We start from the raw sequence: 12,698 nt of genomic DNA on the forward strand, positions 1-12,698 counted from the left end.
GTTGGTAGAATAAAACATTATGAGAAACGGCTCCCTCGGGAGTGCCATAGTTTTCGAGAAGGAAGTAATCGCACACAACTTCGTGTGACAAGGTTGTTTTTCCTTTCATTATTATCTCACAACTTCGATGACCAATTGAGCTCAAATTTTCACAGGTTTGTTATTTTATGCATATGTTGAGATGCACCAATTGAGAAGACTAGTCTTTGACAATTACCAATAGTGCCTTAGTGGCTTTAAGTGTGTTTCTTTAACATCCTTTGCCTATTTATAATTGATTTGTCTATATTATTGATGTGCTCAATGATGCGAGTGGGTTTTGGTGATTTTAAAGGGTGACGGGCACAGCCTAATAAGGCAGCATTCAAAAGAAAATCGTGCCGGTGGGCGGGTGATCAGCAAAATCGAGTATAGATTAAGATTGAAACCAGGCATGTAACACAGCCTATACAACTTCGCGTGCTTTTTTTACCCCCATACTGCGTTCAGACGGAGACCTCGCCACACGTTCATTCGTGTCAGGTAATACTCTAATGTTTTTCTTGCGTTTTTGTCACTTGTTTTCTTAGTTGGTTTACGGTGACACCATGTATTTCGGCAGGTAGATTGTTGGTCCTTAAAGACACTGGACACTATTGGTAATTGTCAAAGACCAGTCTTTTCACTTGGTGTATCTCAACATATACATAAAATAACAAACCTGTGAGAATTTGAGCTCGATTGGTCATCGGAGTTGCGAAATAACTATGAACAAAAAAAAATACCCTTGTCACACGAAGTTGTGTACTTTCAGATACTTGATTTCGAGCCCTCAAATTCTGAACTTGAGGTCTCGAAATCAAATTCGTGGAACAATACTTCTTTCTCGAAAACTACGTCACTTCGGATGAAGCCGTTTCTCACGGTGTGTTATACTATCAACCTCTCCCAATTTATACTCGTTACCATTAATGAGGTTTATGCTGATTATTATTTTGAGTAATTATACCAATAGTGTCCACTGCCTTTAAAGACAGTGGACACTATTGGTAATTGTCAAAGACTAGCCTTTACAGTTGGTGTATCTCAACATATGCATAAAATAACAAACCTGTGAAAATTTGAGCTCAATCGGTCATCGAAGTTGCGAGATAGTAATGGAGAAAAAAAGCTTGTCACACGAAGTTGTGTGCGTTAGATGGTCGATTTCGAGACCTCCAGTTCTAAATCTGAGGTCTCGACATCAAACTCATGGAAAATTACTTCTTTCTCAAAAACTATATTACTTCAGAGGGAGCCGTTTCTCACAATGTTTTATACCATCAACCTCTCCCCATTACTCGAGGTTTTATGCCGATTATTGTTTTGAGTAGTTATACCGATAGTGTCCACTGCCTTTAAAGCCATTGGACCCTTTCGGTACAGGAAAACAAAAAAAAGTTCACAGATTTACAAATATTTACAGGGTTTACAGAAGGTAATGGTGAAAGACTTCTCTTGAAATATTAGTCCATGAAATGCTTTACTTTTTGAGAAAACGGTAAAACAATATAAATTCTCGTTAGCGAGAATTACGGATTTGTTATAAACACATGTCATGACACGGCGAAACGCGCGAAAATAGGAGTGGGTTTTCCCGTTATTTTTCTCCCAACTCCGATGTCCGATTGAGCCTAAATTTCCACAGGATTGTTATTTTATATAGAAGTTGTGATACACGAAGTGTGGGACTTGGACATACTGTTTACCGAAAGTGTATAATAGGGTTTAATGCGTAACGCAGTAAACCGATTTAACACCAGGAAATATGCATAATTATAGTCAGGTTGCACAGTCGGGGCTATAAGCGATTGGGATTGTCAGGGCGCATTCAGACGTGGTTCCATTGTTCTTTTCAACCAACCAAAGCAATGCATTTGGGGAAAGGGTGCTTGTCTTTCTGGGAACCGTCATTGAATATTCTGCCACCGAGGAGTTAAGATAGATTGTATAGTTTCGCAAAATTCCCTCCCTCCCTCCCTGGGGTTAATGGAAGGGTCAGGGTATTACGAAATACGTGGTACAGATTGATATGACTGATAATATTACAACTTACACTTAAAGCGGTAAGTTTAGGTTGTTCCTATAAACAAGAAGCTAATAGGCATTGTAGCCTGTGAGGAAGTGGTAAATTCATTTATGTGAATTGATATGGATAAATATGGTGGTAATAAAATGATGTGATTGTATATAAAGAAGTAGATTAATTTGGTACCTTCTTGGCAACTCGCTGGAAGTGGGAACCTCATTGACCCGGAGTTTTCTCCAGTCAATGAGTGCATTTATAATTATAATAATTGTAATTAGTCTGGTACCTTCTTTGGCAAATCGCCGAGAAGTGGGAACCTTTGCGGATTGGAAATTTACCGTTCGCAAAGTGAGGGATTGGGACCCTTTGCGAATTGGTCGCAAAGTGTATTATAATGGGAACTGGTATACTTCTTTATGAGTGTGGATATCACTGGATGGAATTAAATAAAGGGAAATCCCTTATATTATTATGAATGGGCGTTTTACCACCGAATTCAGAGTACGGAATAAATTAACTCTTGGCAGAGTTCACTACAACAACAAATCCTTGTGTCTGTGTATATTTATCAGGTGGTAATGGCTTTAAGAGAACTGCCTTGCTTGATATTATTCGATCGTGGAGTACATTTTTCGGAATTCTGAGTGTTCTCAGTTCTAAAAAGAACTGGCCTGCTTTTTGACTACCTAGGCGGAAGGTAGAGAATCGGCTTGGGTTATACTAATTCACTTTAACTTATAGTGGATCGTTATAAACGCGGAGTGAGTTCTTGATTGCCTCTTTTAAACCATAATTAATATTAAATACCTAAGACAGTTTCGCTATTCCAATTGGTGGATAGAGCGTCACGTGGGGGTGTTTAAAGTCACCTGGAAGTGGTATTTTTTCAAAATAAAGCTTTTGTCACTAATATATGTGTTTTGATGAGTGGAATGTGAATAAACAGTTAACTAAGGTCTTCAAAAATCAGTTCTTATGTTATTTACAAATTTAAGAGTAGACTCCTACCGAGAGGGCGCTGTTCGTGACGTCAATCGAGGCAGACTTTGCCTGTAATGCGTAGAGTAAATACAATTGCAAAGTACATGTACGGACCAAGTCGTGAGTTTGTACGTTTAAAAAATAAATCTGGGTCTTTTTCCGGCAATGCCGACCAGGTGTATTGCTGCTGAATGCAGAAAAACACTTTTTGAAATGTACCAACTCACGACTTGGACGTACATGTACTTTGCACGTGTGTTTACTATACGCATTGCAGGCAAAGTCTGCCTTGATTGACGTCACAAAAGGGGTAGGCGGAGTCAGCCCCCAAACAACTTTATATATTTTTAAACATATAAATCGTGACAAACAATTACTAAAAAAATTGTTTTATTGTTCGTAAGCATATACTCTTATGTTTGAAAGAAAAAAATATATATTTCCAGGTGACCTTAAACCTTTGATAATGACCAGTAAAAAGTGTTGAAACATGGGCGTGACACGCGAGCTTGCACCTGTGCTTAACAGACAGTTTCTTCATTCATATTGGTCGAGAGCAACGGCCGGGAAAGTTGTGCCACATCACGCGATACGCGCGACGCGCATCAGCAATCTCCTCATAAGGAGTTGTTTACCCGAGGGCCTTACCATTTCATAGCTGGAGAAAGAAATCATTGAACAGTTATAATTTGTGCATATGTTTTACCTTTTGACCATTTCGAGATTATTTACAAATAATGTTGATAGTAAATAATTGGTTCCTGAATAAAATGCATGTTTCTGTTACTATTACTGTAAGTCTTAAAGGCAGTGGACACTTTTGGTAACTGTCAAAGACTAGCCTTCACAGTTGGTGTATCTCAACATATAAATGAAATAACTAACCTGTGAAAATTTGAGCTCAATCGGTCATCAAAGTTGCGAGATAAATAATGAAAGAAAAAAAACACCCTTGTCACACGAAGTTGTGCGAGTATGGCAAGCCATATGCCCAATAATTCGATAAACAGTGTTTATCGTCGATAAACACTGTTTATCGACCGATAAACAGTGTTTTTCGAGAAAAACTCTGTTTATCAGTTGATAAACTTAGTTTATCTCGAAAAACACTATTTTTCGCCGATAAACAGAGTTTATCGAGATAAACAGTGTTTATCAACTGATAAACTCTGTTTATCGAAAAACTGTGTTTATCAAGCGATAAACAGAGTTTTTCGAAGTGATAAACAGAGTTTTTCGATAAACACTGTTTATCAAGTGATAAACACTGTTTATCGAATTATTGGGCATCTAGCGTCGGCATAAAACTGTGTTTATCACTTGATAAACACAGTTTTTCTCGATAAAAGTGTTTATCAACCGATAAACACTGTTTGTCGAATTATTGGGCATCTGGCGTCGGCGTAAAACTGTGTTTATCGACCGATAAACACTGTTTTTCGATAAACCATGTTTATCGCTTGATAAACAGTGTTTATCGAAAAACTCTGTTTATCAACTCGTAAAACTCTGTTTATCGCTCGATAAACACAGTTTTTCGATAAACAGTGTTTATCATTTGATAAACACTGTTATCTCGAAAAACAGTGTTTATCGGTCGAAAAACAGTGTTTATCGGCGATAAACAGTGTTTAACCGATTTCTTCGAAATCTGACTGTAGCTAATGAGCAGCGTTATCAAATCTATCGCAACAAGCTTACTGCCACCATACGCCTGGCCAAAAAAAGATACTACGCCGACAAGCTTGACCATACCAAAAATGTTCTCAAAGGTATATGGCGAGAGATCAATGGCATCTTTGGAAAACAGAAGAAAACCAGCCTTCCTAGCGAGTTTATGGATGGTGATAATCCTGTGTCCAGTCCGCCTGAAATGGCCGACACTTTCAACAACTTCTTTACTAACATTGGCTCTTCCTTGGCTAACAATATCTCCCCTACTAATACTCACTACACTGAATCCTTTTTAAATATGTTTTTCCTTTCATTGCTGAACCTCTTAGCTACATCTTTAATCTGTCTTTTCTAAATGCTTCTGTTCCTCTCAACCTTAAAGTCGCTAAGATCATTCCTATTTTTAAAAACGGCAATAAGCAGGAATTCAGCAACTATATGCAGTCCTAATTCCATCCTTCCTTGTCTTTCTAAACTCTTAGAGCGGCTTGTCTACAATCGCCTTTCTCAGTTCCTTTCCCACCATCGTATTCTTTTCGATCAGCAATATGGCTTTAGATCAAAACACTCTACCGACATGGCCCTCATTAAACTTGTCGACAAAATTACCAATGCGTTCAGCAAAAAATTCTCTGCTATTGGTGTTGTCATTGACCTTTCTAAAGCTTTCGACACACTCGATCACTCTATTCTTCTTTCCAAACTAAACCACTGTGGTATCAGCCGTCGATTTCACCAAACTTTTCCTAACTTAGGATTAATCTTAGGAATTAGGACGAGTTCAGTTCTGCCATCCAAAGACGTTAGGACGAATTGAACCCATCCTAAGTAAGAAAGGGTTACTCGTCCTAACTCGAGGTAGGATTGATCCTAGCGTTTCGTGAAATCGGCTGTGTCCCGCTTCAATGGTTTGCTGATTACCTTTCTAACAGGTACTAGTACACTACAGTAATGAGCTGTGATTCTAATCGTCGGCTTATCTAACAGCCTCATGCTCTCGCTCCTGTCTTGTACATAGTTAATTCCTAGTTATTAATTTATTATTTGCTTTTAGATTATATTGGTTTTTTTTTGTATAATTGAATGCACTTTAGATTTGTTAAATTTCTATAGTACTGTTTAATTCTCACAATTGTTTTTTTTTCCCCTTTTCAACAAGAGTATGGAATAAACGTTTATTGAATTGAATTGAATTGAATTTTTGGGCGTGCGTGCAAAGCCCGAATCTTATAACAAAAAAATATTTTGCTCACGTACCTGCAGGTATTTGCTCTTCCACGGTTAGTTGATTTTGTTCTCCTTTGCCTTTGATCAAGTTTGCCCTTTGAAAAAAAAAGTGCTGCAGGCAGATTGGAAATTCAATTCAATTCAATTCAGTTCAATTCACATTTATAGGTGCCCAGTGGCGTAACCAGAGGGGGGGCAGGGGGGCGGCGCCCCCCCCCCCCGTTCAGAACCCTCCCCCCTCTTACCCCCCCCCCCCCATATGAAATCAGAGATAAGTATATTCTTGTAGGCTTTATATATAAATCGTTTAAGGCTGCATAAAATGCTGTCGTAAAAAGGAAAACTTTTATTCATATCAGTAGGCCCTATGTGGACTATAACATGAAAAATGCGTGGAAACGCGCGCGCGATCGTATTGGCGGTAAATGTTTGTTGTGGTTTTGCGGTTACAGAGAGCGCAGGATGTGACAAAGTTCTGTTTAATACGTGGTGGTCTGAACGCAGACCAATACTAATAGCTCCGTAAACACAAAGTCAGATCATGGAGGTAGAAATTTCTACCTCCATGGTCAGATGCACTACAGAGAAATTTACTACAGCAAACAAATGGCCAGCGAAAAAGGTTGCTTAGACCATTTCTTCTCCTTTGAAGCAAGCGGTGCAATTGAGAGGTAGGCCTATTTTAAATATCCGTTTCATAACTAAAATGTGATTATTAAACACCCACAATTTCAATCCTGTATTTGTTTGTTTGTTGATGGCTTACACTTGTTACAATAAGGCCAAGTAAAAAAAAAGGAACATGTTTAGTGTCTGGGTTTCTCAAAAAAAGGAAGGAGGAGGGGCTTTTTATTTTTTATTTCAAGATGGCCGCCATGAATGTCAAATATCAACTTTTTTTTTCTGCTGCTGAAATACACAAAACATTAATGAAACAGTTTGGTCAAGGCATTCAGACAAGACATTCAGATTTTTTTTTTTTTGCTGAGATTATTTAAAATAACCCTTTTTCAAAAAAAAAAAAAAAAAATGTGCATAAAAAAAACTTAAGAAAAAAAAAAGAGGTGTCCTGTAAAAAGGAAGCGGGCGGGGACGCTAAACATTTCTATTTTTACTTGGCCTAATATTATTATGCTTTTTGGTATTTACACACCCACAAAGCCTATTTGAGAATGCCGTGTACAACTCTAAATTGGTACTTGGTGACCACAGTTGGTAATTTAATCCTTTTATACAGTCAAAAAGTTTTATCTTATACAAAATGACATGTTCTCTAAGATTTTGTTGTTTTCGCAATCTTGTGTTACCTGCTGACTATGTAGACTGTTTTAGAACTGCATTGGTGTGTATCAACTATATATCAGTTAACACATTTAATAATAATCTTGCACTTCTTTGCCCCCCCCCCCCAAAAAAAATTTTTTTTAATCTTTGCCCCTACTTGCCCCACCAAATGAAAATGTCTAGTTACGCCACTGGGTGCACCCTATGATACCTTGATGGCTCATTTAAACTTTTGTATGCCCTAAAAATATTCTAATTAGAAAGATTTGAGAGCCCCCCCAAAAAAGGTTTCAGTGTACAAATATTGCCTAATTTCGATGGTCTAGAATTTCAAAAGGTCGTGGCCTCGAATCCCCACCGATTCTGTGATTTTGTTTCTTCAACAGAACTCTTGAAAGTACTGAGCTTAACAGTGCTAACATACATCTGTGTCAGGGTATAAAACTAAAACTAATTCATAATATGATAAAGGGATATCCTATGATGACAAAATTTACTTGGAGCACCTAGAGATCGCCGAGGAAAGGTTTCACTCGATTTTCTTCTGAAACTCGTAAAATACATCTAATTCTCCCACCGTTTATATACAAGGATATTGTAATTAAAAAAATTAAAAAATAAAAATAAAAAAACTCCATGGCATTAAAACTTGATCAAGTTTAGATTTCTCAGCTCTCAGAAAACAGCTGTATTAATGGCATAGGCCAAATAAAAATTGAACATGTTTAACGTCCCCGTCAAATTCCCTTTTAGAGGCGTTTTTCTTTTTCTTTTTAGTTACACTTTTCTTGAAAAAAAGGTTACGAAAATAATTGTATAATTATTATTTTTAACGATCTCAGCAAAAAAGAAAATCATTTGATAAAAAAAAAAATTCCGACGGCTATTTAGAAAGAAGACGAGAAAAAGGCCCTCCTTCCTTTTTACAAAAAGGGTAGACGCTAAACGTTTTTTTTCTTTTTTTTTGGCAAGGGTCACAAACTGGCCAGTGTGCACAATATTAACCAATTCAAAAGAAAATCTGTGCATTGAAGGTTGGTTTTAGACCGCGCAAAATACAACTGGGGTTAGTGACAATATCAATGGTTGAACGATTCACCTGGCCCTGGGGACAAGGGAAGCAAAGTGACCCAGACATTCCCGGTGTCAATGGAGTCGAACAATTGTTTTGAAAATACACCCCACACCGTCTCTATTCACACACGCACACCGTGTTTCACAGAATGGCAAGCAAAATAGGGTTGACAAGTCCCTATTATTATAAGCCTATAGGCTTTGTCACAGTAAATTACTAAGTTTGTGAACATACCTGTTTTTTTTGTATACATTCTTTCCAAGTTTGTGGACAAAGGGTAACACTTCGACAGAAGTTAAAGCTATTGGACACTTTCTAAAAAGAACAAAAATTTAAAGTTCACAGATTTACAAATAACTTACAGTGTCAACAGAAGGTAATGGTGAAAGACTTCCCTTGAAATACTATTCCAGGAATGGCTTTACCTTTTTTTGAGAAAACAATTATCAACTCTCGATATCGATAATAACGGATTTATTTTAAAGACAATGGACACTATTGGTAATTGTCAAAGACCAGTCTTCTCACTTGGTGTATCTCAACATTTGCATAAAATAACAAACCTGTGAAAATTTGAGCTCAGTTGGTCGTCGAAGTTGTGAGATAATAGTGAAAGACAAAACACCCTTGTCACACGAAGTTGTGTGCGTTTAGATGGTTGATTTTGAGACCCCAAGTTCATAACCGGAGGTCTCGAAATCAAATTCGTTGAAAATTACTTCTTTCTCGAAAACTATGTCACTTCAGAGGGAACCGTTTCTCACAATGTTTTATACCATCAACCTCTCCCCATTACTCGTCACCAAGTAAGGTTTTATGCTAATAATTATTTTGAGTAATTACCAATAGTGTCCACTGCCTTTAAGCACATGTCATGACAAAACGTGCGGAAACAAGTGTGGGTATCCGGTTATTTTCTCCCGACTCCGACGACTGATTGAGCCTAAATTTTCACAGGTTTGTTGTTTTATATATAAGTTGTGGTACACGAAGTGTGGGCCTTTGGACAATACTGTTTACCGATGTTGTGCGATTGCTTTAAGATCTAACAGAACGTTCATTCGAACATATCTTTTTAACCTCTAGACTTAAGTTTTATTTATACATCATATTGGTGAACATTGCGGATGAATGACAAAGATCGCGCAGTGTTCAAAGTTTGCTCCCGTGCTATCCTGCACAAGTTTTAAAATCCATGCATGGTAAAAAGGTTTGCTACATATAAACAAAATGGCACAACGCGCAAATTTAAAAATGGCCATGCGCCCAATAGTGCAAATATTATGTTTGGTCGCTGTTTACTCAAATTTAACTAGCGTTAATGGAGAACTTTCATTTCAATTAAATTCAATATGACTTTTACTCCATTTTTTATCTCAGTGAGACGAAAATTTGTTTAGCAATGTAAAACGTATTTTAATACGTATGTTAAAACCAGTTATGGATGCCATAACTGGTTAATGCGTTTTAAATCGCTAAAACTTAGACGAAAATAATTGTCGTGACATTGTTTTACCAATTTCTCAAAAACTAAACCACCTCAGCAAGTAATATTTTAAGGGAAGCTTTCTATTGTTATTATCATCAAACTGTATTATTGTTAATCTGTTGACATGGTGTTTTCTGTTGCAAAAAAAAGTACCCAAATCATTTAAAGCCATTGGACGCTTTCGGTACAGAAAACAATAAAAGTTCACAGATTTACAAATAACGTACAGGGTTTACAGAAGGTAATGGTGAAAGACTTCTCTTGAAATATTGATCCATGAAATGCTTTACTTTTTGAGAAAATATTAAAACAATATCAACTCTCTATATCAAGAATTACGAGTTTATTTTAAACACATGTCATGACACGGCGAAACGTGCGGAATCAAGAGTTGGTTTTCTCTGTAATTTTCTCCCGACTCCGTTGACCGATTGAGCCTAAATTTTCACAGGTTTGTTATTTTATATATAACTTGTGATACACGAAGTGTGGGCCTTAGAAAATACTGTTTACCGAAAGTTTCCAATGGCTTTAAGTACAACCCTACAGGAATAATTAATGGTGCCATCTATAATCTAATAACCAAGTATATGAAAACTCATTCACAGACCAAAGCATTATTAGACGCGTTTTTCTCTGTCTCGCTTGATTGAATTTAAAATTAGAATTCTTCCATCTTCTTGTAGAGGTAACTCAACCACATCAGCAGCCCTTTGATGACTTTACCTGGTGATGACATTATTTAAAGGCAGTGGACACTATTGGTATTTATTTAAAATAGTCATCATCATAAAACATTTCTAGATTACGAGTAATGGGGAGAGGTTGGAAGTATAAAACAATGTGAGAAACAGCTCCCTCTGAAGTGACGTAGTTTTCGAGAAAGAAGTTATTTGTCACGAATTTGATTTCGAGACCTCAAGTTTAGAATTTGAGGTCTCGAAATCAAGCATCAGAAAAAGCACACAACTTCGTGTGACAAGGGTGTTTTTTCTTTCATTGTTATCTCGCAAACTCGACGACCGATTGAGCTCAAATTTTCACAGGTTTGTTATTTTATGCATATGTTGAGATACACCAAATGAGAAGACTGGTCTTTGACAATTACCAATAGTGTCCACTGTCTTTAACCTTATTATTACAGTGGCCAGTTGGCCACCCCTTTAAAGACAATGGACACCATTGTTATTGCCAAAGACCAGTGTTCTCACTTGGTATATCTCAACATAAGCATAAAATAACAAACCTGTGAAGATTTGAGTTCGATTGGTCGTCGGAGTTGTGAGATAAATGTGCAAGAAAAAACACCCTAGTCACACGAAGTTGTGTGCTTTCAGTGGCTTTCACCATGCATGATTTCGAGACCTCAAATTCTAAACATGAGGTTTAAAATTACTTCTTTCTCGAAAAACTACGTCACTTTAGAGGACCCGCTTCTCACAATGTTTTATATTAAATAACTGACATACAGATCCTTGTCATTTGATTGGTTGAACTTACTTCACGTGACATTCACTATTACTCCCATCCGCACCGGTGATCAAAAAGACCTATTCGCCCATGGGGAATAGCATTTCCCATTTCACAGTTAGGATCATCTTTGTTACCAATGTTTTTGAGCAGTACAGCGCCGCCGCGCCGCTGCTAAACAAATGAGCACCTGTGCAAAAGGTTGTGATCCGATTAGTGCATTGTTGCCGCTACGCGGCGCTAAATGATTTTGGTTGTCAGTAATTTGTGTGTTTTTGCATAATGTTATACTTTTAAAATACATCAAATGACAAGGATATATATGTCAGTTATTGAGTGGCTGTAATTCGCGGAACGGAAGGAATATTTTCGCTCGGTAAAATTTGGACTGTTCCATTTCACTCGGCTTCGCCTCGTGAAATGGAACAGTCCAAATTTTACCTTGCGATAATATTCCTCCCATTCCACTCTGAGCCACTCAACTGTATACTATCAACCATCCAACATTTCTCGTTACCAAGTGAGGTTTATGCTAATAATTGTTTTGAGTAATTACCAATAGTGTCCACTGCCTTTGACTGTTTTTTTTTCCCATTTGCAGTGCAAATGTATAATCTTTAAAATACTTCAGTTCAACTTAAAACTTTTTATTCTCTGTTTTATTGCTTGTAGACTATGCATCTTTGAAGCCTCGTAAGCCAGTTTGCAGAGCAAAGATATCTTCTGCGAAACGGGACTACATAATGACCGTAGCACCAGATGGAGGATGGGGTTGGTTCGTGCTCCTAGCGGCCCACTCTACCCTCATCTTCCGAGAGGGTATCGCCAAGTGCCTGGGCGTCTTTTTGCCTACTTTTAGAGATGTGTTTGAGACCAGTACGTCGATGATAGGTTGGATAAGTTCCCTATGCATCACATTCGCCGATTTTACAGGTATCCTTGCTTTTTATCTTCATTAAGGCAGTGGACACTATTGGATAGTTACTCGAAATAATTATTAGCATTCAACAAAACTACTTGGTAATGAGAACCCAACACTTGCATGAGTTCGGTGAGTGACTACACTTTAAAAGTGCTGGTCTAGCGTTTTGTTAGGTAACTCTAGCATTTAATTGGTTTTCATCGAAAGCAAAAAGGGTTGAATCTACAATTTAAGTGTTACTTCAACATTTCTCAAAAATATTCCTTGGAATTGTTGGATCAGCTTTAAACTGGCACTTTAATTGTTGACCGAATACTTTAAAATGCTGGATTTAACGTACAACATGTTGGATAGCACTTTCACCGAACTAATGCAAGTGTTGGTCTCAACTCTTTATTTTTGACAGTGTATACAGTAGAATATGAAGCAAGACAAGTTATTACAAGTAGATACACGATTTGTTCTGGTGTTGTCCGCCGACTGTGGCATAAAGTCAGAGGACACGTCTGGTGTCAAAGACCGGTATTCC

The 12,698-nt window shown here is 37.4% G+C and overlaps 1 protein-coding gene across 1 annotated transcript in view; it reads left to right on the forward strand.

The window, feature by feature from the left end:
* Window positions 1-12,698, forward strand: part of LOC139951748 (monocarboxylate transporter 13-like) — a 49,329-nt gene that overhangs the window by 25,884 nt on the left and 10,747 nt on the right. The window contains exon 3 of the mRNA XM_071950814.1: window positions 11,920-12,180. Within this exon, the coding sequence (XP_071806915.1) occupies window positions 11,920-12,180 (261 nt within the window). The remainder of the gene's footprint in view (window positions 1-11,919; window positions 12,181-12,698) is intronic.

Source organism: Asterias amurensis, chromosome 19 (genome assembly GCF_032118995.1).
Source record: "Asterias amurensis chromosome 19, ASM3211899v1".
Lineage (NCBI taxonomy): Eukaryota > Metazoa > Echinodermata > Asteroidea > Forcipulatida > Asteriidae > Asterias > Asterias amurensis.